A 27,246-nucleotide genomic window follows, 5' to 3' on the forward strand; every position below is an offset into this window, starting at 1 on the left:
AAATTAGGCCGACCGGCTCCGGCCCTTGGGATGAGTTGTCTTTGACTGAGCTGTTTGCTCTTTCCCCTGTGTGACTGGTAGAGGCCTGTCCTTCGTCATTCAAGAAGTTTGCAGGATATCATGCTGCCGATTGAATTTTTTTCCCTGTACGCGTGAAGTAAACCATCCCTGAGCTGACTTGTAACAGCTGTCACCTTGCTCTGTAACAAAGTTAAGGTGAAAATGTTAAAGGACAGATTACTGCAGGATTACAGAATGCATGCAAATAGAAATGAGAAACTTTCTGAACTGTGTGTTTGTCTTTTGTGTCATCAACTTCAGTCTTTCGTGAACTGTTAATACTGGAAACTTACAAAGCAGTAAATAATGCCAGATGCTCTGTAGTTTTTATTTCCATACAGAGTTTGCTTTTGAGATTGTTTACTGGGCCAGCTCAAGTGGTCTGTCAAGTGCACGCCTCTTTAAAATACATCTTAACTTCTTAATCGTGTTACTATTGGGAACTAACCTTGCATTATTTCTTTTTCTTCATATAGTTTTCCCTACACAAAATGGAAAGGTTGCTATAGTGACTGGAGGTGCTGAAGGAATTGGTTACCAAACTGTGAAGCATTTGGCACGACTTGGCATGCACGTTATAATAGGTAAAGTCATTATTTTCTTAATATAGTTTTTGTTTCAGAAAGTATTTTTTTTCTTTTAAAGAGTATATTCTTTCCAGTATAAGTAAAGATATGGCAGGGGAAGGTAGGAGAGGGTTTTGCTAGTGTTTAGCACCAATAAAGATTTGATTTATGTTTTGCTTTGCAAGATCTTAATGGAAAGCGCATGGGATTTTTTTAATGCAAAACTTGGAAGAGTTGGACTACCTTATATAAGAAGTAAACAATAAGGTCATGAAAAAGACTTAAAAATATGGGTATTACAAAAATATTTTATTATCTTGTTACTGAGGATGGACTATTCTTCAACATCAGGGTGCACATGTTCATTAAGAAGAAAACTAATGAAAGCCTTGAAGGAATATTCCAGTGTGTAGTGGGGGATGATCCATGTTATAAGGGCAGAGGAAGCCTTATAACTTCATCCATGTAAAGATTGCACATTTACTTCTCAGTTTGTCACTGTAGGTGGCCTTTGTAGGCAAGGCAAGGGAACAGATACCCTGAGAGGTTCATTCGCGTCAGTCTGAGATGGGCTGGACAGCTCACCTTCTGGAGGTGCCTGTTTCTCTCCATCAATAGTAAACAGTTGATAAGGTGACTATGTTAGACTGAGACATCTGAAGTTAGGAGAGGTGAATTTCTGTAGGAACTCCAAAAATGTCCTGAACATGCAATTTCTTCTCTCTACTACAGACAATATTAGTAGAGACTTTTTTCCCATTTTTTAAAGCTTTCTGTACTATATATATGCGTTACTATATCTTCTAAATCAGTATGTAACATCATGAATACCCATATGTTTAAAATGCTACATTTTGCTCCCTTCATCTTTCTTTAACTAGATTTTTACCTAAAACACTGTAACTTTTGCACCATAAGGTCGCTGAAGGTTGGTATTTCATAATACACTAGCAAGCTGGTGATGCCATTTCATTTAGCTTTTATACAGAATGTGCTCACTCTAAGGTTTTGTATACACATCTTTTGAAAAAAAACCCAAAACACACCAAGCGATAAACAAGAACATAGTAGCCATGTATTTTTAGTCTAGTGCGGTCAGTAACACTAATGGAGTTGCCCTGGAATCGTACAGGTGTAATGCGAAATACCACTTACTCATACATGTTTTAATAGATGTGTCAAAACCAAGCATCTGCAAAAATGCAAACAGATGCTGCTATATGTAGCTAGATGCTAGAAGTAGCTAATGTAGCTAGATGTAGCTAATGTAGCTAGATGTAGCTAATGATGCCAGCATTAATATTTCACTAAAGAAGTCTCTTTTCATGTTTAAGGTGGACTGCAAAAATGTACTCAGTGGGAAAACAAAAAGGCCAATTTTCTTCTCTTTGCATAGGGTCATGGAAGCATAGAACACTGCTACTTTTTTGAAGACTCATTTTATACTGTTTAACGTCTAGGGTGTTTCATGTAACAAAATTCAATGTGAAATCTTTCGGAAAGGGAAGGTGAGATTTCATTACACAATCTCTAAATAAGCTGATTTTTTCAACTCACAATCACCCTCTCATAGATCGCATTCTCTCACACTCACACCCATACTCTCACAAGCACCAATATGTGAGTGCTCAAGTGGTCTGGTGAGCATCTCGTGCAGCGTGGGAAAAGGTATGTCAGCTACTGAGTCCGTATCCTGTCTCTGCGGTTCATGGACAGAGCTTTTATACCCTTTAGGAGTCATCAGCTCTTAGTACATTTTTCCTTGTCTGGAGTATATAGGCTATGTCTATAGCCTATTTTCTGGGTGGGCTAACAGGAAAAGGAATGGTATGGGTGATATGCTGCAACCGTGATGTTATCCTCCTGGTGGCAGAGTGCATGGTCATCCGCTGGCAAGTCCTCTATGTTGTGGCCTTGACATAAACAACACAGGAACAGTGTCCTGGAAACATGTCCTTTATTTTCAATATGGGGCATTCTTTTAACTCTTTGCTCTGCTGTTTCTTCTGGTGCTTACAGACACACACACTTCCCTTTCATACACTCCTCAATTGTACCAACCTTAATATTTGCATTACAAATCTCTACAAATGTAAATTAATGAAATTAATTATAGGAAGCATTTGATGAGTAAGATTTTCAACTGATTCAATTCTTTCAGGCGAACTCTGACCTAAACACTGAGTCTGGTGAGTCACAGCCATCTTTGCTTGTGAAATTCTTCAGAGCAAAGAAGCCCTGTCAGTAGAATGGATAGTCTCAGGCTTTGTTCCAGCTGCAAGATTAAAACAGTCTCAAAAGCACTTTAAATGCAATGACCTTCCATCCTTGCTGCTAACTGTTGGCCCCAAGTGTCCAGAGTATGCTTAAAATACCTGCTGGCACATTGGCGTGCGTTAGCACATTCAGCTTCAGGCCATGCAAGCAAAGATTTAAGCCTCAAATAAGACAGCAAGTGTGCTCAAGCTTTCTACTCTAGAAATGTTTTCACCCTATGTTTGTATATAGGCATGAACTTACGTGGAAAAAGTGTGGATGTTAGGTGAATTTGGGCTTGCAAGGGAGACTCATGTAGCTCACAGTTAGTCTTGCCCATTCACTGAATGCTTCTTTCCTGTTACAGGGGCTAAGTAATGGGAATATTTAGCAATAGAGAATCATATCCCTGCAGCGGGCAAATGAGTCAAACCTGAATGTCTGATGTGAAGATGATTCACCATTTCTGATGGAAGTGATTTTGACTCCATTTGACATTTTAGAGAAGTAAATGTTTGAAGTAACTTGCTTTTAAATCCAATCTACCAATGGAATGAGGAAAACAAATAGGTGGAAAGCAAGTTATCTTGTGGAGCATGAACAGGCATCGTATGAAAAGGCATTGTGCTCGCTCAGAGCATTTTCAGTGAGCGGTTGCACCGTGCTTTTACAGCTTCTTCCTTTCCAGTCCCAGCACTGGTGCACAAGACTCCTTTCTCCCACCGACAATCTCCCTCTGCGGATGCTGCTAGCTCTGCCTCAGCCTCTCTCTGGGAAAAAGGTCGGTGTGAATGCTGGAATGATGAAAGCAATTTTCTAAGGGTTTGTTTCATAGATTTCATTGAGATTTTTTGCCAGGCTGCGATACCGTTACTCACAGTGACCAGGGCTTTTACTTCAGGAAAATCTCACAACAGACAGCTGGGACCCCTGCTAGGGGAAGCTACTGCCAGTGGTGAGTCTTCAGAGTCAAGCCACACCAGGAGCTCCTGCTCCCTCCTACACAATTTAGTACTTGATAAATAAGCTTGCAGTTTCATTTTCAGAGAGAGAAGGTAAATGACACACCATTTTTGGTACCTACTGACCAGTGACTGATATTGAAGATGGTATTTTGTGTGTGCTTAGAAATAAATATGCTCTTAACAATAAGGACATTGAAAATCAAGACATCTTGGTCATTTTTATGATCCCCCAGCTAGGTTCAGCTCTGGTTCACAGTGTTCGCCACAGTTCTGTGGGTCTGAATTTAGACTGATTAGAAGCGTAAATTCTTTGTATTCCTGCCATCCTTCATCAGTGGTGTTTAACTTTAAGAGGGTTCTGTGAGTGTATGTTAAAATTGTTGACTTTAAAAAGAGAGCTTCAGTTTGATTTTTCCTTTTTTTCTCAGTACCTTAATAAGAGAAGGCTGGGAAAAAATGTGTGATAGTATCTAATATAGAAGCTTTGATAATTCTATCTGTTAATGGTGAATGAAAATCAAAAGATTTTCAGCTTGATAATGTTATACGTATGCTGCTTGGTATAAAACAACAGGTTCAGGACAGTGTAATCAATCTTTAGTGTCTGAGTATATCAGTGTCACAATTTTCCAAGACAGGCTCACATTCTGAAGGAAATAGTCTCTTTATATATGTGTATATATATATTCAAGTGACTTATTTGAGCCATGCAATTTTGGCATAAATAGATGTAGTTCCATCACCAGACTCAGCACTTCCTTGTGACCTCTGTAAGCCCTGCAGGAGACCAAGCAAAAGATATTACTGTCCTCTCTTTCATTCACATTAGTTTCCAATTTTCAAGCTGGACTCTCTGCACTATAAATCAGACAATTCTTATATTGTATAATACTACAAAGTGACTTTAGAAGGATAATTAAACCCTATCAAGATGGTGCAATTGTTAATTTTCAAAGACGGTTTGATTTAATTTCAATTACTGAAAATTTATATGGGATACTTTAATAGTCTTTTCTCACTATACATAGATGTATGAGATGCTTGAGTTATACAATTTTCTATAAAAGTATTTATCTTCCTAATTTTAGCCAGGTTTTGTTAGGCCTGAGTGAGTTGTAGAGTTAGTCAGGAAGTGTCAAAATGTTACCAGCCTTTTAAAAGGGGGTGATGGTTTCCTTTTTCTGGTGTGAACACTGAGAATATGCATGCGGATAGCATTATAATTGTAATTCAGTTCAATCTTTAACATATCAGTACGCTGTAATCAGGGTTATGAAAAACTCCACTTACAGTGCTGTCTGTTATTTATACACCATGCTTGTGCACACAGCCACACAAAGCGTTCCAAATCAGTGAGAATTTTGTCAAACACTTTAGTCCCTAATTTCTGTTTGAAGACTCACTCTCCTTGCTTTAAAAAGGCTTTTTCCTTTTTAAAAAATGTATTTGTTTATGTTTATTCATTTTTAACATTTCACCTCTAAAATTTATGGGGTTTTTTTGATAATTTGCTGTGGTTTAAGACTACTTATTTATGAACAAACTCATTATGGCATTCCTTGGGACATTTGAAACTATAATTAAAATAGTGACAAACATCTGAAAAGACACTTAGAGCATCAGAATTCTCTTTTAGGCAGTAATCTCAAGTAGAAATGTAACTCAATCAACTGTGCAGGTGTATTGCACAGTAAAATACTTTGATTAACTGAGCTCAACCATCATGTGGATGAGAGAGATTTCAGTTGATATGGTTTGTTTGGATTTCTAGAAATCTTAAAGCAAAATTCCTTAAGGCTCTTAAGGACACTACACAGCCCAAAGGATAAGTACAATTGTCATTACACTCATACAATAATATTGCATGTTATGACAGAACATAAACATGAATGTTTATTTTCTTAGTAGAGAGGGTGTTACCACTGGAACTCAACAGGGGTATGTGTTAGAACCCACGCCTTCAACGTATAATTTTAGAGGAGCAAATAGTGAAGTGACAAGTCTTTCAAATTGTATTAGATTATTCAGGGTAATAAAGACAAGGGATGTGGGTGAAGAACTGCAGGAAGACCATAAGAAGCTGAGTGTCGAAAGGCATGTGTAACTGAATGTGGAACAATATGGAGTGATGGACATGGGGAAAAATGGGGGACATGGGGAAAAATCTTACCCCAGAAAAAGAAATGATGGGTTTTGAGTTGACCATCATCACTTTGGAGGAAGATCTTGGAGCTTCATAGACCGTTCTATGAAAACTCAGTGCTCAATAGCTTGCAGAAAACAAAATAAATATTAGAAAATGTTAGAAAAGGAACAAACAAAACAGACAGCATGAGTTTGTCATTGTATAAATCCTTCATGTACCAGCACCTTAAATGCTGTGTTGAGTTCTGGTCTGCACATTTCAAAAAGTATAGCATAGAAATTGAAATGGTTTAGAGGAAAAAAGCTTATCACAGGTATGAGAATTATCCTTATGAGGAACAACCAAGTGGGCTTGAAGCCTTTAGTCTGAAAATGTGGTCTGTGACAGGCAACCAATGTTCACTCTCTCTTCTAAAAGAAATATGTTAACATGAACAGCTAAAAAGATGCCGTGCTTATGAATAGTATGGAGATTATTACAAACCCAGCATAAATACAGTACCACCCATCAGAAAATAAATTGAAACAGTCTAAACCAAGCTGCTGTGATTAAAAACAAAATCCCTCAATAGCATAAAGGTATTTCCGGACTAGTATCTTCTGCAGAGGACCTTAAATCATCCCTAGTATAGAAGTGTGAGGTGGGCAAATGTGACTGTTGGGCAGTTTTAGGAGGGGCGTTGTACATAGTCCAGTGAGTGTGCTTTTTATATTGAAAAAAATGTCAGGCATTGTAAAAAATACAGAGTTAAATATGTGATGATAAATTTTAGAAGACTTAGTGCAGTTTTTCTAGACATTTATTTAATTTATTCATTAAGCATTTATTAAATGCTTTGAAGAATTCAGCAACCATGTAAATTAATTTAATCTTGATTTTCAAAAGCTTTTGGCAAGGTTCCTGCCAAAAGATTTTAAAGTGGCTACCTTGTCTTGAGATAAGAGAAAGATCTCTTGTAGATTAGTAACTGATTAGGAGACAGAAGACAACATTTAGGAATTATTTGTCAGCTTTGGGATGGAACAAAGGGACTCCTGATCTCATAGGCATATGTTCAGTACATTTATAAAAGATAGATGCAGAAAAAAGGATGAACAGTGAGATGATGCATTTTGCACAAGTGTGTTTAGAATAGTCAAATTAATTTGACTATTGATAATTAAGGGATTTGAGCATCTGACATACAAGGAGAGGCTGAGAGAGCTGGGACTGTTCGGCCTGGAGAGGGGAAGGCTCAGGGGGACCTTTTCCATGTGTATAAATACCTGATGGGAACAGGAAAGAAGATGGAGCCAGGGTCTGCTCAGTGGTGCCTGTGACAGGACAAGAGGCAATGGGCACAAACCAAAAAGCAGGAAATTCCATTTAAGCATAAGAAAACACTTTTTTTCATTGAAGGTGGTCACACAGGCTGCCCAGAGACGTTGTGGGGTCTCCATCCTTGGAGATACTCAAAACCTGACCAGACATGGTCCTGGGCAACCAGCTGTAGCAGGGGGTGGGACTGGATGGTCTCCAGAGGTGCCTTCTAGCCTCAGCCATCCTGTGATCCTGTGAAGTCTTAACTACCGTGAAGAACAGGGAAGAATCTCACAATATTGAATGACTGGGTTATGAAGGGATGGATAAATACTGAGTGTCAGTAAATGCAAATCCTGCATATGAGGAAAAACCCCACACCTATATATTTACAAGAATAGCATCTAAATTAACTACTACCACTCTGAAAAAAAATAATTGTGATTTACTGTTGAAAGCTCTGTGCAGAACATCTTCAATATTCAATGACAGTCAAAAAGGCAAATTAAATCTTATTACTTAGCAGGAAAGAAGATGAAAACTGGATAGGAAGCGTCCCTCTTCCTTTGTAGAAATCATTGGTTCATCCTGTTGTGAATACTCAAAAGGAGGCTGGTAAAACTGGAAAAAACGAGAGAGGGATGGTGAAGAGGATGGGGTGGCTCTGTGCTAATAAAGGTTCTTACGCTTGCAAACAGATGACTGAGGTGTGATGTCATGCAATTATGAATGGTACAGAGAAAGTGAATGAGAAGTGGTTATTCTCTGTCTTATTGTACACAAAGTAGAGAACATCCAGCAAAATAAAAAATAAAAACCACCACTGAAGCACCTTTTTAATGTAATTAAGTGTGTCACTAAATCACAGAGCTTGTTGTCCCAGAACTCTTTGGCAGCCAAGCGCTTGAATGAATTGAAAGTGCAATTAGATGAAGTAGTGGAGGTAGGTTCATTGAGAGGCTAGGTGTGACCTTCGATTCAGGAAATCTCTGAAACTACTTGCTGCTGGGAGGGTGTATTGGAAAACATCACTCCTAGACTTAATGCCGTCACTTATACATTTTCCTTAAGCACCTGCTACGGGTTATTGTTGGAAATAGGGCACTTGTCTTGATGTGTCTTTGGTTTGACAAACAGGGTCATTCTTAACTTCTTGTTGGAACAGCTGGGTTGCTGAAACCTAGGGCAAGAATGATGATTTCTTTTCCCTCTGCAAACCAACATCCTTCTCCTTACTCAGTTTTACTTCTTTTCTTAAAGGAACAGTTACAATGATATTTTTGCCTTTCATGTCAGAAAGGCATGTATTTAATTGTGACTACTGTTTGATGAACTGAATAACAAAGGACGTGTGGTACCTCTAGACATAAGAAAGCTTTGTATCACTTTCTCAATGTTTTTTTTATACCAGGTCACATCCTTATACCGGGCTTTACTGAATAACAAATTCATGACTTGGAAGTTTTATGGGTGAGACCCAAGATCTAGATTCCTTTTTCCTAAAAAAGATTTATTTTTTTTAATTGAGGACATTATCAATTTCTTTTAAAAACTTATATTATACTGAGTTCAAATTTCTCATCCTCAAGAGCTTTTTGGGGGCAGTCATTCCTCTCTCTTAGGCACACACTATTTGTTGTGCAGTGCCATGCACACTCACAAAATCATAATCCTCATAACACCAGCTGATAGGAATTTTTCTCTTGAGGCTTTGGGTGCCCTTGCAAGCCCTGTCTTCAGGCTGGCTCTCCAATGAAATCAGTTCCCCTCCAATCATAATGAGGATTATGCTACTCTGAGAAGGCACCTGAATTCAATTTTCCAGTTGGAATCTTTTTTATATTCTCTTGCACAAAGACACCTAACCATCACCCTGTGCAACTCCTTAATTGGATGGTATACATTTATACAGAATTTATTACCATACCACCAAGCTTCTGGTAATACACATATGCATTAGAGTTTATGGGCACCACTTCTAAACTTGGGTTACTTGAAGTGATCAGGGGGGAGTGAGGAGGGCCATGGGGCAGGCTGCGAGCCCTGGAAAGTTGTTCATCATTTCAGGGATTAACTGATACGTAATTATGGCTAAATAAGACAAGGGATGAGAGTTCATCTTGGGTAGACAAGTTCCCAAGGCACTGGTGAATGAGGGGGTCGTGCTTGCCAGAGGGTGGGGTGTGTGGGGAGGGCTGGGAGGCGGTGTGTGGCACTGCTGCCCTGCTGCCAGACAGCTCACCCCTGCCTCCCCTCCTGGGGTTTGCCGCAGTGGGGTTTATCGCAGGCTGAGGGGTGCCTTGGTGTGCAGGGTGGCTCTTGGGCTGCAGGCTGGAGGGCTCGGGTGTTTCCCTGGACCACCACATCCTGGGTCGTTTGCATCTTCTCGGTGTTCAGCTCAAAAAGTTTGTATTTGTGTTTCATTTTTGTGTTATCTTGCTGAAAGTCAGGAAATTCTCCCTCCTGCTAACTTTGGTAAGCGAGGGCTTTTCAAATTTGTGGGTTTGTTCTCTCCAGGCAACCCTTAAGCTTTACAGGCTGTATCATTGTTCACAGACTATTTTAAATTTCTTTATAATACCCTGCAGTACGTTCCCTTGAAATGTCAAGATTGCAAATTCTTATTTTTGCAAAACACCAATTGGAAAAGATCTTGCTTGTTATCAGGATCAATATTGTACATAAATTATGAGCATGAGTAGCAATTATTCTTTTGGAGAGATTTTCACATTCAAGGAAATTAAAAATACTGTATAAAGAAAACATATAGGTGTATCAGGACCCCTTACTAGCGACAGTGTAAGTGTTTCCCAGCTGTGCTGTGTTTCTATGGGCTGTGTTTCTGCCATCCTTATTCGGGCTGAGCAATCCCCTGTGATAATTCTATTGAAATCCCTGAAATAACTTTCAGAATTAGAATCTACTTAAGTGATTAAGATGACAGAGCCTGACCTTTAGGGTAAGATCCAAAGCCTATTGCTGCTGATAAGAATTTTTCTATGTATTTCTGTAATGGCTTTAGATCAACGTGCTTTGACTTGTGATGTTTGTGTAGATGAATGTTGAAGAGGAGAGTCAAATTTTTGACTAAAAGTTGTAATTAAATCGATTTTCCATCTTTTTTTTTTCAACATGAGTTTCAGTATTTACCTAAGAATTAGAATTTTTCATGCCATTAAAATGACATCTTATTTTATACAGGTGCATCCATTCAGACTTGAATTTATTTTTATGTTATTAGTTTTATTTTCAGAATTGATTGTAGTCAGCATTGTTATTGAATCAGTCTCACCTGAATTTTTCACTGTTCTGTGGGGACTAAGTGGAAGAAAAACATCAGATAGGGCACTGAACAGCTTGCATAAACAGTTCTTGAGACAACTATATCTATTTTGGGTTCCCAATAGACACTTTAAATTAGCATGAAAAGCAAGATTATTACGGTTTGGGGTACTTTGATGATCTAAGCTCTCAAGACACTGAATCTCTTTTTTTCAAAAGCTTTTGTTCATATTCCCTCACTGCATAAAAAATATGGTCTGTTTTCCCTTTCTTATCCTTCCATCCAAGCCACTTGAATCCAGAGTAGGCAGATCTTACGCTACAGATGCTATAGCGCTTAAAATGGATAAATTCTGGCATGGATGAACTCTGGCATGTTGAATGTATGAAAATTATGGTGAATCATTGGCAAAAAGTCCAGCCAGAGGATTCTCCTGTGTATCACAAAGTTTTTAAAAGAATCACTACAAATATGCTACTGAGGATCTAAACCAGCTGTTGGTGGTAAGAATTTGACCCTCGTATAGTAAACTGTCCCCCTCCTTAGTTGAGAGCACTGTACTCCTGTTCAGTACGCTTGAAGGTTGTGCCCTTTAGTGATCCCATCTTCATCAAATAGATACAAATTATTTTTTATTTTTCCCAACCTAAAGCTGATTGTGTTAGCTTGGTGACATAAAAGTATTTTATGAATTTCAAATAATTAATGTAGCACTTAAAAAGAGGTTGTTCTTTTTTATGCCTACCACTCACTTTGCTTAGAGGATCCCAGAAGGATGTACTAGGAGAGAAGCAGTACAACAGTGAAATGTCCCTTTCCTCTCCCACCCATCCTCAGCAAGGGGAAACTGATCTCCTTAAGCTAACTCAGAAGCATAGATTACTCTCCCAGTCGTATGGTATCTTTCTGAGATACGTGTCTTTGAACTTTTTGTAAGGATTTTGGTCATTTGTTTAGTGTCTTTATTCTTTCTTACAGGATCTTCCTTTAAAGAAGTATTTCAAAAGCCTCTATTACAGTAGCAGCTTTCACTGAGGCTATTTCAATTTTGTGATACTACAGCCTCCAGAATGTGGTTTTCAAACTCTCTGTTGAATCAGGCTGGAAACAGACATTGGAAGTGACTGTTTAGCAAAATAATTATTTTTTCCCAGTGGTCTAGAGTGAAAAATATGCAAATATGAATAAAATGAGCTCATTTGGAAGGCACTAAGCTTTAATGAATAAACATTTATATAACAGCAAAATAAAGCAAATTAAAATTTGTTGTGAACACAAGCTCTTTTAAAAGAACAAATTAAGTGAACATACTGAGAGTTAAATCAAGACACTGGAGGCTTTAATAAGCCTGTTCTCTGCATGAGGAGTGCTGAATGAAAGAGGAATCAAATAAGACCTCCACAGAATTGGCACCAAAGTATTTTTGTTTCTAGCCTAACTCTATCCAGCGGAATAACACACTGACTTTGAAATCTTACCCTAGTACATCACTTGAGGTGAAACAGTGAGGAAAATTGATCCCTTGCCCATAACCCCTGTGCACAGATTTCCCCAGAAATGGCAGTTTCACTGGAGGGTTTGTTTGTTGATGCTGCATCTATATCAGGAAATTAGCATCAAGCTGAATGTTTCTGTTCTGTACAAGGCTGGATGGTTTTAAAGGGGAAAAAAAAAACAACAGCAAGAAGAAAATACTGCACGTCTGCTTTGTGTTGTTTTTTTTTTTTTCTTTTCTTTCTTTCTTGGTCAGTCTGAGCAATATAATTCCATAGTTAATGGAATTTATAGAGAACAGTTATAGACCAGTACGACTCTAGGTCTTATGTGAGAATTATTTTATCTCCAGTATCTGGAATGCTAAATGTCTTTATTTTGGCTACATTTATGTAAATATTGAGTCTTCTTGCATATCATGAAAATAAAGGTGGGTTGCAAATCATTGTTTTTTACTGCAGAAGCACAGCAAAAACTCCATCCTCAAAAGAATGCATTAGCCTACCTCCCCAAAGTGGTCAGGTTGTCCCAAAAATCTCCATTCAGTGCTCTGAGCCTTCAGCTAGTGCAACCTATGGATGACACTTGATCTATCTCAGAGGTCTTACTCCCACTTTTTGAATACATTTGCTGTGAGGTCAAATGAATCCAGTTTAATAGCACTATAAAGCATGTTCTAACATCGTCAAGTAAATACGAGCACGTACCAACTTATGTGAGCAGGAGGTTGAGCCACATGACCTCCTGAGGTCCTTTCCAACTTCAGCTTATTCTGTGATGCTGTGATTCTGTCTGTAGTGGTTTAACTCCAGCCGGCAACTAAGCACCACACAGCTGCTTGCTTGCTCCCCCCCGGTGGGATGAGGGAGGGAATTGGAAGAGTAAAAGTGAGAAAACTCGTGGGTTGAGATAAAGACAGTTTAATAGGTACAGCAAAAGCTGCGCACGCAAGCAAAGCAAAACAAGGAATTCATTCACTACTTCCCATGGGCAGGCAGGTGTTCAGCCATCTCCAGGAAAGCAGGGCTCCATCAACGTGTAATGGTTACTTGGGAAGACAAACGCCATCACTCCGAATGTCACCCCCTTCCTTCTCCTTCCCCAGCTGTATATGCTGAGCATGACATCATATGGTATGGAATAGCCCTTTGGCCAGTTGGGGTCAGCTGTCCCCGCTGTGTCCCCTCCCAGCTTCTTGTGCACCTGGCAGAGGATGGGAAGCTGAAAAGTCCTTGATTTAGTATAAGCACTACTTAGCAACAACGAAAACATCTCTGTATTGTCAACACTGTTTTCAGCACAAATCCAAAACATAGCCCCATACTGGCTACTATAAAGACAATTAACTCTACCCCAGCCAAAACCAGCACACTTCCCTTGTCTTTGGTAGAGCTCGTTCACTGTTACAAAAAAAAAAAAAGAGAAAAAAAGTGGAAAACCTGACATTTCTGCTGCATAGCTAACAAGTGAATGAGAGGACAGGACACTTGTAGAGGGGCACAAGATAAAGTCTGTATAGAAACCAAGGCAGAGGTTTATATAATCAGGAAAAGAAGAAGGCAACTTCATGAAGTTCATAAGAGATATCAGTATTTGTATCCAATTTAGATAATAAACAATAGGTATTTTGATGTGTCATGCTATGGAAAATGTTTGTGGATGGATAAATGGAATGTTAAACTTCATTTAAAAAAATTAACTTGTACTACCAAGTGCAGTATTTTGCTTGTGTTTTTTTCCTTTCATATAAGTTATAAAAAAATTGCCAAACAAATATCAGACAATTATTAACTCTCCACCTAAGCTGAATGGCACAAAAGGCATTTATTTGATGCTTAATCACATTTTATGTTAGCACTAGTAAAACTTTTCCTGAGCATTTGGGCTAGGGTTGTGGGGCCTTTCCTCCAACTGTGGAAGTCTTCATTTTGGAAGGTCTGCTCTAACCTATAGTGAAGCTTTTGTAGAATCTGGATGTGATATAATTCACTTGGCTCACAGATTCGCATCTCAATTCTGCTGGTCCAGCCAGCAGATGGTCCTATCTTGTATGAATAAATGAGATAAACAGACAGAACTCGTGTGAACAGCAGTGCATTTGTACAGCCCTTTTTGAAAACCTCTGCTGTCTGACAGTAATGAATCACGCCTTTTCACCTAAAACTTCACACTGGTTTTACCTTGTGGTTAGCCCTTCATAGTGGCATGCTTATATTCACTGTCCTTAAGTTGATTGCATCGCTCATTTTCCATTTTCTTTATTGTGACAGCTGGAAACAGTGAGAGTGAGGGCCAAGAAGCGGTGAGGAAAATACAAGAAGAAACTTTGACTGGAAAAGGTACCATACTATATCCTTTTCTTTAAGGAACTCTTTATTCCTGTCTTTTTGCTGGCATCTTCTTTTATATAAGGTCCCCTTGTATATTAAACTTTTTCAGTTTGGGGAAACTAATTCTTAAAGTACATCTGACACAGGGGAAAAATTAGTAGGATGAGGTTTTTAAATGCTTTCAGTTTTGTTTGACTTCTTTACTGTGTGTCATTGCAAAAGGGCTGGCTGCAAGTTACAGTCTGCCTGTGTGTGTGTATGGGCACATTGATTTAATAGCTGGGCAGAAAATCAGAATACTAGTCATTTCTACTAAGGGGAGGATGACAGCAGGTAAGAGTGGGTGTGCTCTTTTTCGTTGCTGGTCTTGCCTCTCATGGTGTGTATAATCCCATAAAAAAGGTGATTTTTTTTTAAAAAGAGATTTCTAAAAGAGCAGGGCTGCCCAATTGTGTTATTTGACATGTGGCAAGAGCTTATAATCCTTCACAAAATAAAACTGTTTTCTTAAAAATAGATAGACCTTTAATATCAAGCCAAAATTCCTATGTTTTTGTGGTCCTTCTGATTTCGTTGTTTAATCTGATGAGCAGTCGTGTTGGGGGAGACATAAGGAGAGCATAGCTTGCTAACTATGAGAAAAGGCATATTGCATACTATCTTCTGTGCGATTATAGTTTGCAACTTAGGATGGAGGTTAGTGCATCTAATATTTCCATCTCTTGGATTCACTGGGTGTAGTTCCTAGTAGTGTATGATGATTCACTGCTGCCACTTTGATGTATCATTTCTTGGCAAAATAATAGGGCAGTGCTGGTACTCCACCCTATTTAGGATCTTCATGGCTTCTGCTGAGATCTGATTCTGTTTTTGTGCCTCTAATAATTACTGTTATGATGATCAAAATACGTTAATTATTGTGTTAAAAAAACCTTTCATTAAGATTTATCTTTTGACTTAAATAAATGTGCACCCATCATAGCCTCAGGATACATGTATGCTAGTTAAAAGCATCATAAATTAAGGCATAGTCAGAAGGATCATGAAAGGAAAAAGGTAATTATCACATCGTTTAAATCTTTTGCTGGAAGTTTCTGTACAGAGACCAAAACCATTTGGAATTAATTACATCACGTGACCTGCGTGAAGCTGAATAAACCAGGTTCTGCCTTATTTTCTCACATGTGTGTGATCACAGACTTTTCTAGCACCCCAGTCTTTCTTGATTTTTCTGAACAAAGTAAGCTTTAACCTTCAGTTATAAACTTTGTCAAGATACAGCTGGCAGTCTGAGGAAGCTGAAATTGTATCTAAAGTTGACTGAAGTTGTTCCTCATTGTAATTATAATGACTGAGGCTTTAGTAATCTCAAGTCCTGATAGATTTGGCTTAAAACCAAACTGGAAGAGTATCACCCTTTCAGAATTTCTCACTTATTGAGGGATATTTGTATTTGCAAGTGCATTATCCTGTACAAAGGACTTGTGCAAGTCTGAGCAGCAGTCCTGTGTTGTGTTATTGCTTATGATTCATTTGCATATTGCTTTGTAATGGGATGTGTGTGCAGATATTGTAAACAGGACTAAGCTGTGTGAATGTATCACCTTTTCAAAAGCTACAGTTCAACATCTGTTTAGTCACTGTATAAAAACATTATCAGTTATTTTGACCTTTTTTTTGGAGCATTTTCTGTGGCCCATATGAAAAAATTGCTTACAGAAACTGTTCCCATCTGGAATATTGGACTCCTGAAGAAGAACTACTCAAAACAGCCAGCCAGCCATTATTATCAAGGATTGGGACAATATAGCTGTCCTTCTTTTACCATGGACAAACTGTAAGAGCGAGTGCCATTGGTTTGCTATCCAGATCTCTAATAACAAGGAAAATCTCCTTGCTCATTAGCAGGTTAGACAGCAAAAGGGAGCAAGAGACCTTGTCCTCTCCTTGTTGCCTGGCTGAGCTGTACATAGTACAAACGTCCCCAGAGACAGCTCTGGGAAAAGGCCAGGCTTGTTGAATGCATGTAATTACAGTATTTTTAAGGCGGTATCATCCTTCTACGTCTTGGCCCACTGTCTGTTTGGGGCTCTGTCTGCTATCTAAGGGTAAGTAGTTTTACTTAACGTAATTTACATTTACTTCAGGGACAAGTGAGATTCAAACCATGTACATAAATGGTTCCTATGAAGCAGCTGATGAGCAATAATGCATTGACAGTTTCAGAGGAGGATAAAGGATAAAAATAAAAAGGCTATGCACACAGGTGATGCTTTTTTGCAGCAGCATGGCAAGACATGAAGAAAGGACTGATAAAATTTCCAAATACAGGGAAGCAGGAAGCCTGGTTCAAACCAGAGCCAATGCCAAAAGATGGTAGAGTATTGGAGAGGTAGGCAGTCGTGGCCATTCCCCTACAAGGCAGCAATTCTAAAGGACACAGAAAATCTAAGCAATGTATCACATCACTTCTTCCTACCACCCATCCTCTCCCACGGTGCTACACCAGAAACCTCCTTGGTTTCTCTCCTGGTGATTCTAGGCTGTCTAAGTGCCCTCCTTGGTTTTGGGTCTCTGTGCTTAGTTACCTATTGCTAAATGTAAGGAGTGAGGAAGGAGGTGGGCAGCTGAGTGGAAGAGAGTAAGATACAGGTCCTTAGGGCATGATAGACCAAATTCACTTGACCGTCAGAACCTCCTCCATGATAAAGCAATCAAAGCCCTCAGATATCCAGAACAGACCAGAAGAAGTGCTGCATTGTCATTAAAATTATCACATGGGCACTATTTCCAAAAGACCAAGGGCAACAGATTGCTATGCTCTGAATCATAAAGCTGGGAGAAGCCGGAATGATGTGGGCATTTATCTTGCTTCCATTTGTTAAATTGGGAACTTGTGTTGTTAATAGTAGCAATTATATGGCTGGGAAAATTGTTGATTGCTAGGGATTGCCACAGAGATATTCTAATTGTGTAAGTCTCTGTAATTTGCACATAGGGTGTGTCTGTGTTAGTGCATTCGTTAGTTAGATCAGGAGAGCGCTTTTCAGGCAACGCTCAACTGTTGCCCGCTTGCTGAGCGCGGGTTTGCATCAGGAAGGGCACCGCAGGTCCTGACCTGGATTCTCTTTGGATAGAGCTAGCCTGGGAGGTGAGCTGCAGCAGTAACAGAGCATTAGTGCACGGGAGCAAACTTAGAGCTTATCTGAACTAAGAGTCCCAGCAACCTGTAGAAGTGCCTGTGTCAGGTCCCCAGCACAAAATGAGCTCTAGACGTGGACTTCTGTGGATCCAAACTGCTTGTTAATGTAGCCATAACTGTAGTTACCAGTCCTGAACAAAATACATTGAGTTGGGGAATTGGGAAGTTTCTGTGATAAACTCAACTTTCAGTGATACTAGAAAAAATATTTCCATCTACATAATAGTATCTCCTGACTCAGTTACCCTCAGTTTACATCTCTGCAAATGAAAGCTGGTTTTAGCCTGATGATTACAAACATACAAATGTTGGAAACTAATATATAAACATGAATGAAAGCTTCATTCATTCCAGCATAGGTTCATGAATGCCAATGGAATCAGCAATTAGCAAAAGTTTATGCATAAATATCACTTAGCACAATACCAAGGAAAGGCTCTCCCAACTGCAGTGTAGGAGCTGGAGTTGCAACTAGACTCAAAGGAGAGAAAAATTAAAAGTTAGTGAGAAAACAGGGTGTAAAAGTCATATTAAGCACAGACCTCTTCAAAAGGAGAAGCCTGTGTTTAATCTCACCCAACATTTTTGCGGCAATTCAAATAAAACCACAATTATAAAACTACGCACTAAATCCACAGCATTCATGAGACTTCCATTTGAAGCCAGGTGAGAAAGGAAGAGGAAACTTTCTCCCTCAGAGTCAGAGGAATGCAGAGGTTAGCATGGCAGCAACCAAATCGTGTAATTTACAGTCTGACCCACATCAAGACAGCGTGGGCCAAGCAGTAGGAGAAATGATATCACCTTAAAACCAGTGAAATTCGTGTGCATTTAACAAGCCAAGCCTGGCTTTTTCCCAGAGCTTTCTCTTGGGATGTTTGTGGTGCATATGGCTCAGCCAGGGAATAAGGAGATGACAAGGTCTCTTGCTCCCTTTTGCAGTATAAGCTGCTAATGAGCAAGGAGATTTTTCTTGTTATTAGAGATCTGAGATCGAAGAGCTTACCCGAAAGAAGAAGGGGTAATCTAGATGACAGGTACTAAGCATAATTGCAGAATAACTCATGGGTAGTTACTCCACTGACGCTTGGCGTATCTCAGGCACCAATTTTAACAAAACAGTCCACATTTTTCCGCTCTGTACCAGACTCTTTGTTGTTGGCTTTCCCTGAAGGCTAGAGAAAGCCAGCTGCTGAGAGTTCCCAAATTCTCAAACTTTTAGATTTGTTTTTGCCCAAGGGTCAGCGGTGGTATTCCCAGCACATGGGCCAGAGTTGTGTAAGCCAGTTCAGCAAAGACTGATGCCTTGTTAAAACATGCAAAAGTGTCACTCAGGACTTTTTCTTTGACATGGTATGTCAAAGATGTTGTTATGGAAGTGATCATCCAACCAGTCAAAAATAGTAGAAAATATTTGTGGTGGAGACGTATTTTCTGTAAGTGTGCATAAGCATGTGTGAATTTATGCTTGCTTGTGTCAGATTTGCTTTTCATAGTATAGTTTTGAGGTGTAAAAGCATAACATCCTGAGCTTGTGGCAAGACCTGATGTGGCTACTTTGTCCCTTCTACCACATCCTGGCATTGGCATATCCTTTCTCTACCACTGCTGATGCAGAAAGACCTGTAGGATTGTCTTGAAGAATTTCCTAGCAATAACAGTGCAGTTTCCATCTACATGGTTTCTTTTTTCATGCTGGTGTATTATCTCCAATACTTAGCTTTGCCAGGTCAAGGACTGCCCTCAGTTAGAGTTATATAACTGAGTGCCAGGCTCATGAAGACATCTTGAAAGACAGGGTGGTGATATGAGCGAGGAGTAAAGAAGTCTCGATCTGACAGTACACCACTTTGCAGAACCCTGCGTGGAACTGTGGAGCTCTTCTGCTTTGTCACTTGATGATGGGTATAAGAACCTTGCCTAAACATTAAGATTTCTTTTCTTTCCATAGCCTCATGTATGGTTATATCAAGTATATTCAAGCCATATCTGAATTTGAAAATATTTGAATCTTGAAAAATATTGAGTGTGTTAAATTTAATTTAAGTCTGTAAGGACTGGATCCTCCATGTGCTCAAGGGATGGAAGACCCCTTTCTAAAGTCCAAGAAAGTAATGCAGGGGCTAATACAGTTTCTTTGTGTTCTTAGCACTTATGTCCCTTACCTAGTAAAGTTGGTGACTTTTTGCTCTGTATTAAGCAGGGAAGATTTTAATCCACAGAAAGGTATCTCCAGAGTCCTCTGATCAAATAATTTACGTGAATAGTTTGCAAATCAATTGTCCTGCTTTTCTGTTTGTTTTACATAATGTTTTGATGCAAAAACATCATTAAATTCATTAATAATCATGTCTTTTTTTCTCCTTTTGGCTTTCAGTGTAACATGTTACAAGATTTTTCCCCTCAGTGCTTACAGACATTTAAAACAACAGAGAATCCCCTATTTTTTGTGTTTCTTAAGACACCTTAGGAATTGAGTTGTCATGTTAACAGGGTGGCAGTTCAGACATTAAGAGCAATACAAATATGGTTCACAGAGCTAAAGATGAGCTGCAGATCTGGATAGTGAGATGGAGATAGTCTTTCAAATATAAAATGTATTCATAATGCAGGCACAAGCTCTGCCTGTTAGTTTCATTGGAAATGTGAAACATATTTCCATTTCCATTGGAAATGTGAAACATATTTCATTAATAGGCTCTGCCACTAGGAAACATGATTTTCTCTTATTTAAATTATATCTAATTGAAACTTAGAGACAAAGAAGTGCACAGGTGTAGCTGTAGGCAGAATAACAAAGTCCTTTCAGATGTCTTGAAATGATTTTCTGACTATAAATCACCGAAGCTTTGTGCGACTAATGGGACCAGAGCTCTGAGGTTAGGATTTTGCTGATTGTGCTGCCCTACTGAAGGCAAACCGGAGAAAGGGAATTTCAAAATGAAATTGCCTCTGCAAGGCCTGAAAAAGCTCCTATTTCACCCTTCTACAGGATTTTGATCCTCTTTTATGTACCTGTAGAGCCATGATGTCAAGCAGTGGCTGGATAGAGGTGCTCCTGGGTTTGACACGTCCCATAGTATGCCATTATTTTTTCTGGATCGAGCAGTAGTTGCAGGCAGGTTGCGTGAGCTATTTCCAGACCTTGTCTGTTCTCAAGAAAATTGCCAGCTAATACTGAAAGACAAAGCCAAGAAAAGGCAATTTGTTTTCTCTCTGGAATGCTTTCATATCTCTCCTCCAAGATCTACTTTATATAGTCCTAGCTTCTGTGGGTTACATGTAGAGCTTTAGAAGTTAATTTGCTTATAACAAGTGGAATATTTTCTGTGCGAATGTCATCAGCTTCTGCACTAGGGATCCAGCTGCCAGGAGCACGGAGAACTTGCAGCCTGAAGTAAACATAGGAAAAGCAGAGCCTATATTTGAAGCACTTATAGGCTGTGCGCGTAACCTTCCATGTGTGAGCTGCACATGAACCAACAGACCGTGGTCTACCTGAACGTGCGGTGCTGGTCTTTCCTTGTCAGCTCCGTCCTTGCAGCAGTACGGTGAGGCTCCAGAGGGAGCACAGCCAGAGAGGAGCCTCTGCACCTCTGAAGGGCCAACACTAGTGTGTCCACGCTTAACTTGTATTTCAAGGGCCATTTTTCAATGGCAAAGAATCGAAGCTCTGAATAGATGTCCTAGTTCTTAAATGAGTCATCAGCCAGGATCTTCCCAGCGGTGCCCAGTGACAGGACCAGCCAGAGGCAATGGGCACAAACTGAAATGCAAGAAATCCCATTCAAAAATAGGAAAACTCTTTTTCTTTTTTAGCCTAAGGGCTATTGGATATTGGCACAGGTTGCCCAGAGACTTTGTAGAGTCTCCATCCTGGGAGATATTCAAAAGCCATCTGGACATGGTCCTGGGCAAACCAGCTCCAGGTGGCCCTGCTTGAGCAGGGGCTGGGACTGGACAATCTCCAGAGCTGCCTTCCAGCCTCAGCCACCCTGTAACTCTGTGAGTCTATGAAATTTTAGCAGCCAAAACCACATGAAACCCTGTCTGCTTTGTTTGTCCAGCCCTGACTGCAAATACTGTAACATACACAGATTCCTGGACTGCAGGGTCTTCAGGGAGTTGTATGAGTGTTCATACATTGCCCATAATAAGAGTCTTGGGCACAGATAGTGGTAAGAACAGCAATAATTTGACCATAATGGAGTCTTAGGAAATGGGTGTTTGAGAAGAACTTCGGAGCAGCGTAAAAAACCCCCTTCTGTGCAGGTAAAAAACCTGTTTTGTTGAAACCAAGGGAAAGAGTGTAGGAACTGATGCTGAGAGCAATAATCTGTGTGAAAAGGCCAGGAAATATTGCCCATGACTCTGGAGCAGCTTGCCCTTCTTGTTTTTTTTTTCTATGCAGGACATAGACTAATGTATTTTATTTTAAGACCTAAATTTTAAAATCTAAGTTTCAAATAAAATGTGTTCAAGATTACATGATGCATGACATCTCTGCCACATTTTCACAATCTGAATGGAAATTAGCATGCTCATGTGCACTTTGAAACCCTTCTCAACCTATTTAAAGGCTTGCTGGAAACGTGTAATGCCAGAGAATTTTTTTATAGTCTTTTCTGGTACTTGGTGCTAGAAATCTTGCTTGTACAAAGAAAAAGAAATACTCCTAAGGAGACTGATAAACTCTTGAATTAAGCCAAACATCTAACATGAGAATCATTAGATGTCTAGTAATCATGTCTGGATTTGGATTTTTCCTCTTATATCAAGGCAATGTTTCTGGACGAGGTGATGTGAACTGCTACCAGCACCTGATTAATTTCCCCAAGATAATGGTCAGCTGTGTTTTAGTCCTTATTTAGTCTTAACATTATGTCTGCCACTGCCTTCTCTTACCAAGATTACTGTTGACTTCAGGCTGCTTGGAAGGAGTAGCTCTTCACAACTGATGTGACTTGAGGAGACAAAATAAATCAAATCATCTTTCCAACATTTAGTTTTACCTAGCTGAAAAATAATCCTTGCCAGTGTTTTACCTCCCAAGCATGGAAAATGTGTGGGCCTGTGGTGGGAGAGAGATCTCAATGGCTCTGGGCAAGATTTGCTGTTGTTTTGTGTTTCCTCTCATTCTACTCCAATCTCACTTATGCTCACACACTTGCACTTTTTTAAAATAATTTACAGCTACTAAACTTCCTGGAACATGGATCTCATTTAAATGGTACGGTGCCTGTACTTCTTTCTCATTAGGAATTTGATGGCGTATCAGAGGGAAAAAAAAAGAGATGTATGTATTGGAGGGGAGCAAAGGAAAAAATAGTATAAGGAAAAAAGCAGTTTCTCCTGTTCAAAACTTTGTCGTGGCATATGGGGGCTTCTGATCTGGAGGTTTTTGAAAAGTTCATTTTCCAACCTAAAATCTTGCAGGCTTTCTCCTAGCTTATATTTTACTCTTGGAAGTCTGTCCATGTGAAAATCCCACGGCCCTAATTGGAACAATTTTTCATGAAGACAGAATATTTCCTAGAGATGTGTCTGTTTTGATGGGAGTATTTATTGGTGAAAGAGAGAGAGAAACATTTTTGCACTCATGTCTGCAAAATAAAGCAGGGAAAGTGCCCCTGCCTGTAGAAGGGATTAACTCGAAATGTGGTAGCTTGTGTTCAGATCAATTCAGCTTTTCATCCCAACTCGTTCTGGGTTTCTTATGTCCCAGGCTACTGTACTATCAAAGACAAACTTTGTTTTGGAATCTAGACCTTAAAATCTTCTTGAATTAATAAGATGCTGCTTATCAATGCTTTGTGTTGATTTGCAAATGCATGCTATAAAGGAATTTCTTTTTTTTTTTTAAAGAATTTTGTAAAGATTTTGTTTAAAACAAGATTTTATTTAAAAATTGCCACAAAATGGAAATGTCTTATGGGAAACACTTATTTCATGTGAGTCTGAGCCTACTTTCCATCAATCTGGGCTTTTTTTTGCTTTGAGATGATGCAAGATTAATTATTTGGTCCCAGGCTAAGTGAAGTATTCAAATGGGATTTCCTTCAAGACTTCGTTTCTGAATGCAGAAGGCAAAGCATGTCTCCAGTGCCATGAAGGCCTTATGCTTTGAAACCATCGGCCATAGATAATAGAGAGAGATGTAAAAAATGTCCTTATTTGGTGTAGAACCAGTGCATGTCTTCGAAGGCTGACGTATTGAGTGGTTCTCCTGAGAATCTTACTCAGGCTCTTCCTCCAGTTAAGATGATCTCAAATGGCTGGCTGAAGACCGCTATCTCAGAAGATATATAAAATGATTTTTTAGTCTGGAATCATAGTCCTGTAGTTACCTTGACAACTACTGGTGATATATAACTACATTGTGTTTGCCTCTCCAGATGCCCTTTCAGCTGGTCCTACAGACAGAATATAGATTTTTCTTTTTTTTTTTTTTATTTCCTTGAATCATATCTCTGGAAACATGCTATTCAGAAAGCAGCATCCTTTTCTGTGTGTCCTCCCAGCAGGATAAAATAGTATATTTGCCTTTGCTTGCAAAAGAGAAAAATTTGTGGCAGTGTTCACATATTATCCAATTAACCGCCGAACAGTGACTTTTTGTATAAATCTGAAATTCAAATTGGTGCGTTCATGTTAACCAACCTGGGTATACGTAGAGATTAAGTCTGAATAAATCTTGAGTTTCAGGTAATGAAAATGACCAAGGGTATAATTCTGCCTGTCCCCTCCCCAAGTGGCATATGGGCGAGCAGAGCATGGTGCCGGAGGGAGGGCATCAGAGAATAGCAACTTGCATTTGCTGTGTGGGGCAGATCAGAGCTGTGTGGACTTTTTCTTCATCTCAGTGCAGTCAAAAGTCGAGAATTTAGGCCCATGTTTGCATTTATTGGTGGGAATTTGGGCCCCAGGGTGGGTTAGGGACCCCATAACTCTGCTGGCTCCCACTGGCTAGTCTGGCAGCATATGTGTATGGAGACGGGCAGGAGAATGTTGCCGCAGCAGCTCTGGGGAGCCGGCTGGAGCTGAGCTGAGAGGTCCTTCATCCCCTCTGAGCTCTCAGGTCTGCCTCCTGTCTCCGTGCGGGCAGGCTGTCCAGGCGGCAGCCTGGGGCAGAGCCCGGGGTCTCAGCCTTGTGCTGTGGGTACACAGCCTTTAGTGGGTGACTGCGGTAGAGATCTTACCTAGTCATTTTTCTGTTTAGATGAAGAAGAACTCATCAGGTGATGTAAATTGCTGGCGCCAAAGTTAACTTCATGAGGGTAGTCCAGAAATACCATTCTTAGGCTGTGCGAAAATCTAGCACCTATATCCTTAGTCTCTTAAATGCAATTTTACCTTATTTTCTGAAGGTAATACTTTGAAATAAAGCCATGCTTTTGTGGCTTTTGTGCTTCCAAAGTGTTTGCATGGGGGTTGTTTTCAGAAGCTGGATGCAAAAGGGCTAATCCCTCACTTCAGCTAGAAGAGTGCTACCCACCAGCCCCAAGTTTAAGGATTTGTAAGGCAGCAGAATGAGGCCAGGACGGGGAATTTAATTAATTTCCTTCAGCCCACGGTAAGAAGCACATGCCATGGGGAGTTTGGGACCAGTGCAGCATGCTGGTGCGTGGGGCACAGTTGTGTAAGGAGTGGGCTGGAGATGAAAGGAAAGAGAGCAGTTGTGGGTCTGTCCCTCCCTGCTGTCTGTCCTGTGCAGCCCGGTGGGAGATGGACCTGAGCAGTGCTCGCCCTGCTGCCTGGCTTCATGGACCCTTTCCACAAGCTGCCAGTGCAACCACCCAGAGAGACCTTTTAAAACACACCAGCTTCTGGTAGTCACAGAAGATAAAAAATAGTGCTGTTTTTCCTTCAATTTCTTTTTAGCACCAGGTGAGATTATATGTAACTGATGATATAAGGAGACTTCAGTCTCAGAGGGACTGTATAAATTTACAGTACCAGCAGTAAATTATTCTTTGACTTGAAAAATAGTTTTTTTATTGATCCTTTTTATTTCTAAAACAATATGACAGTTTTCTTGTTTTGCAGATTAATTTCAGATAATCATTTTTCTATATAGTTTACTCTTTGGGTTAAACAAAAATCAGCATCCTACTGCAATGGATGCTATAAAAAGGAACATATACATATGTGTTCAAAGAGCAGCTGAGTTGGATAGGTAAAATGGGAGAAAATGGGGAAAAAAAGGAAAACAAAGAGAGGACAGAATGATGAGAGACAAAAATCACAACATAAATACCACATCCCATATTCCATTTTATTTTTGAATGGCCGTATTTTTTTAATTTAGTTTTAAATTTAATCCAGAACAGACAGTTAAGACACTAATATGCAAGTTAATAAACCCAACAAAGCTGAGAGATACTAAAGAGTAAGAGGAAAGGGAGACTAAGGAGAAAAACAACACAAGGAGTAGAAAAGGATAAAGAAGCATATCAAGACAGAGAGAAAGAAGAGCCTGGAAAGAGGTTACAGCCCCATAAGTTTGAAGGAGCGTAAGATTATATCCAGCAAATATGTTGTGCAGGGGCTGGTTGGTTGTTTACCGTATATGCTAAGCAGACTTTGAGTAAATGGGTCCCTGAGGAAAGAACTGGAGTCACTCCTTTTTTCAGGATTTCGTTGTTAGGAGTTGCATTCATTGCACTAACATGGTAGAGGAACTCTAAGAGGGTCACGTCCCGGTTAACAGTGACACAGCTTTCACAGCCATGCCTGCTTACAAGGCACGAGCTGGGCTAGCACAGTGCATGTGAGGCTGACGCTTTGCTTTGTCTTGTCTATATCCCCCAGGCAGTATGTAAGAGGGTATTGGCTTTGTTCTAGCGCTCAGCTTACGTATTTCCCCCTACCTTTCCATCAAGGAAAATTGCGTATTTTCCTTTCCATTCTGTGCACTTAACTTTCCTCATCTTCTCCGAAGGTCTTCCAAAGCGTTCAGCATTCCTGGCATCATCATTATTTCCACCTCTGTCTCTCCCCCTCTTCTCCCTTTCTCTTTTCCTCTCCCCCTTTCCTTCCCTTCCTTACTCCCTCTCTCCTTCTCCATCCCTGTCTGTCTCTCCCCCCCTTTTTTTTTAAGGAATGGGAAATGTAGCTTTGTAACTCACATCTTGCTGCTTCATATTCTGTTTAAGATGGTATTTGTGTTCTCATAGGAATTGCTTTACATTCTCTGGTTTGCATACTGCAAGCAAGCAGTAAGTATCAATGGGAACAGCCTGTACTTTTATTGTGCCTTTTCATTTTCAGTTCTAAAAATGATCCCAGGTTAATGGTGCTTGCATAGTCAGAAAAATTGGACATTTTTTAAAGGAACAGTGTGATTTGCTATTCTGCACATTTCATCCAGTATGCTAAGTTTTATTTAGTTTCTCTTTAGCTGGCTTCTGAGATGGAGACATAAACCTACTGCCCAATCAGGAAAAACAAGCTCCTTCATTGATTTTATATAGGATTGGAAGAGTATACATGGATGATCTGGACTGCATGATATCTTTTTTCTGGCAACTATTCTGTTAAATTAGTTTCGAAGCTGTCAAATTAAAAAACACAAAGCAAGAGTGACATGTTATGTCCAGTGGGTGTTTGTGTCCTAGGAAGAGGTATTGTGCTAGCCTTCGGAAA

General features: G+C 39.7%; 1 protein-coding gene across 2 annotated transcripts in view; it reads left to right on the top strand.

The window, feature by feature from the left end:
* Positions 1-27,246, top strand: part of DHRSX (dehydrogenase/reductase X-linked) — a 169,091-nt gene that overhangs the window by 37,175 nt on the left and 104,670 nt on the right. Inside the window, exons 2-3 of one of the 2 annotated variants that reach the window (XM_072849546.1) lie at positions 537-644; positions 14,340-14,408. In XM_072849546.1, the coding sequence (XP_072705647.1) occupies positions 537-644; positions 14,340-14,408 (177 nt within the window). The remainder of the gene's footprint in view (positions 1-536; positions 645-14,339; positions 14,409-27,246) is intronic. The other variant, XM_072849547.1, reaches the window with a different exon arrangement.

The sequence above is a fragment of the Ciconia boyciana genome, chromosome 1 (assembly GCF_034638445.1).
Source record: "Ciconia boyciana chromosome 1, ASM3463844v1, whole genome shotgun sequence".
Lineage (NCBI taxonomy): Eukaryota > Metazoa > Chordata > Aves > Ciconiiformes > Ciconiidae > Ciconia > Ciconia boyciana.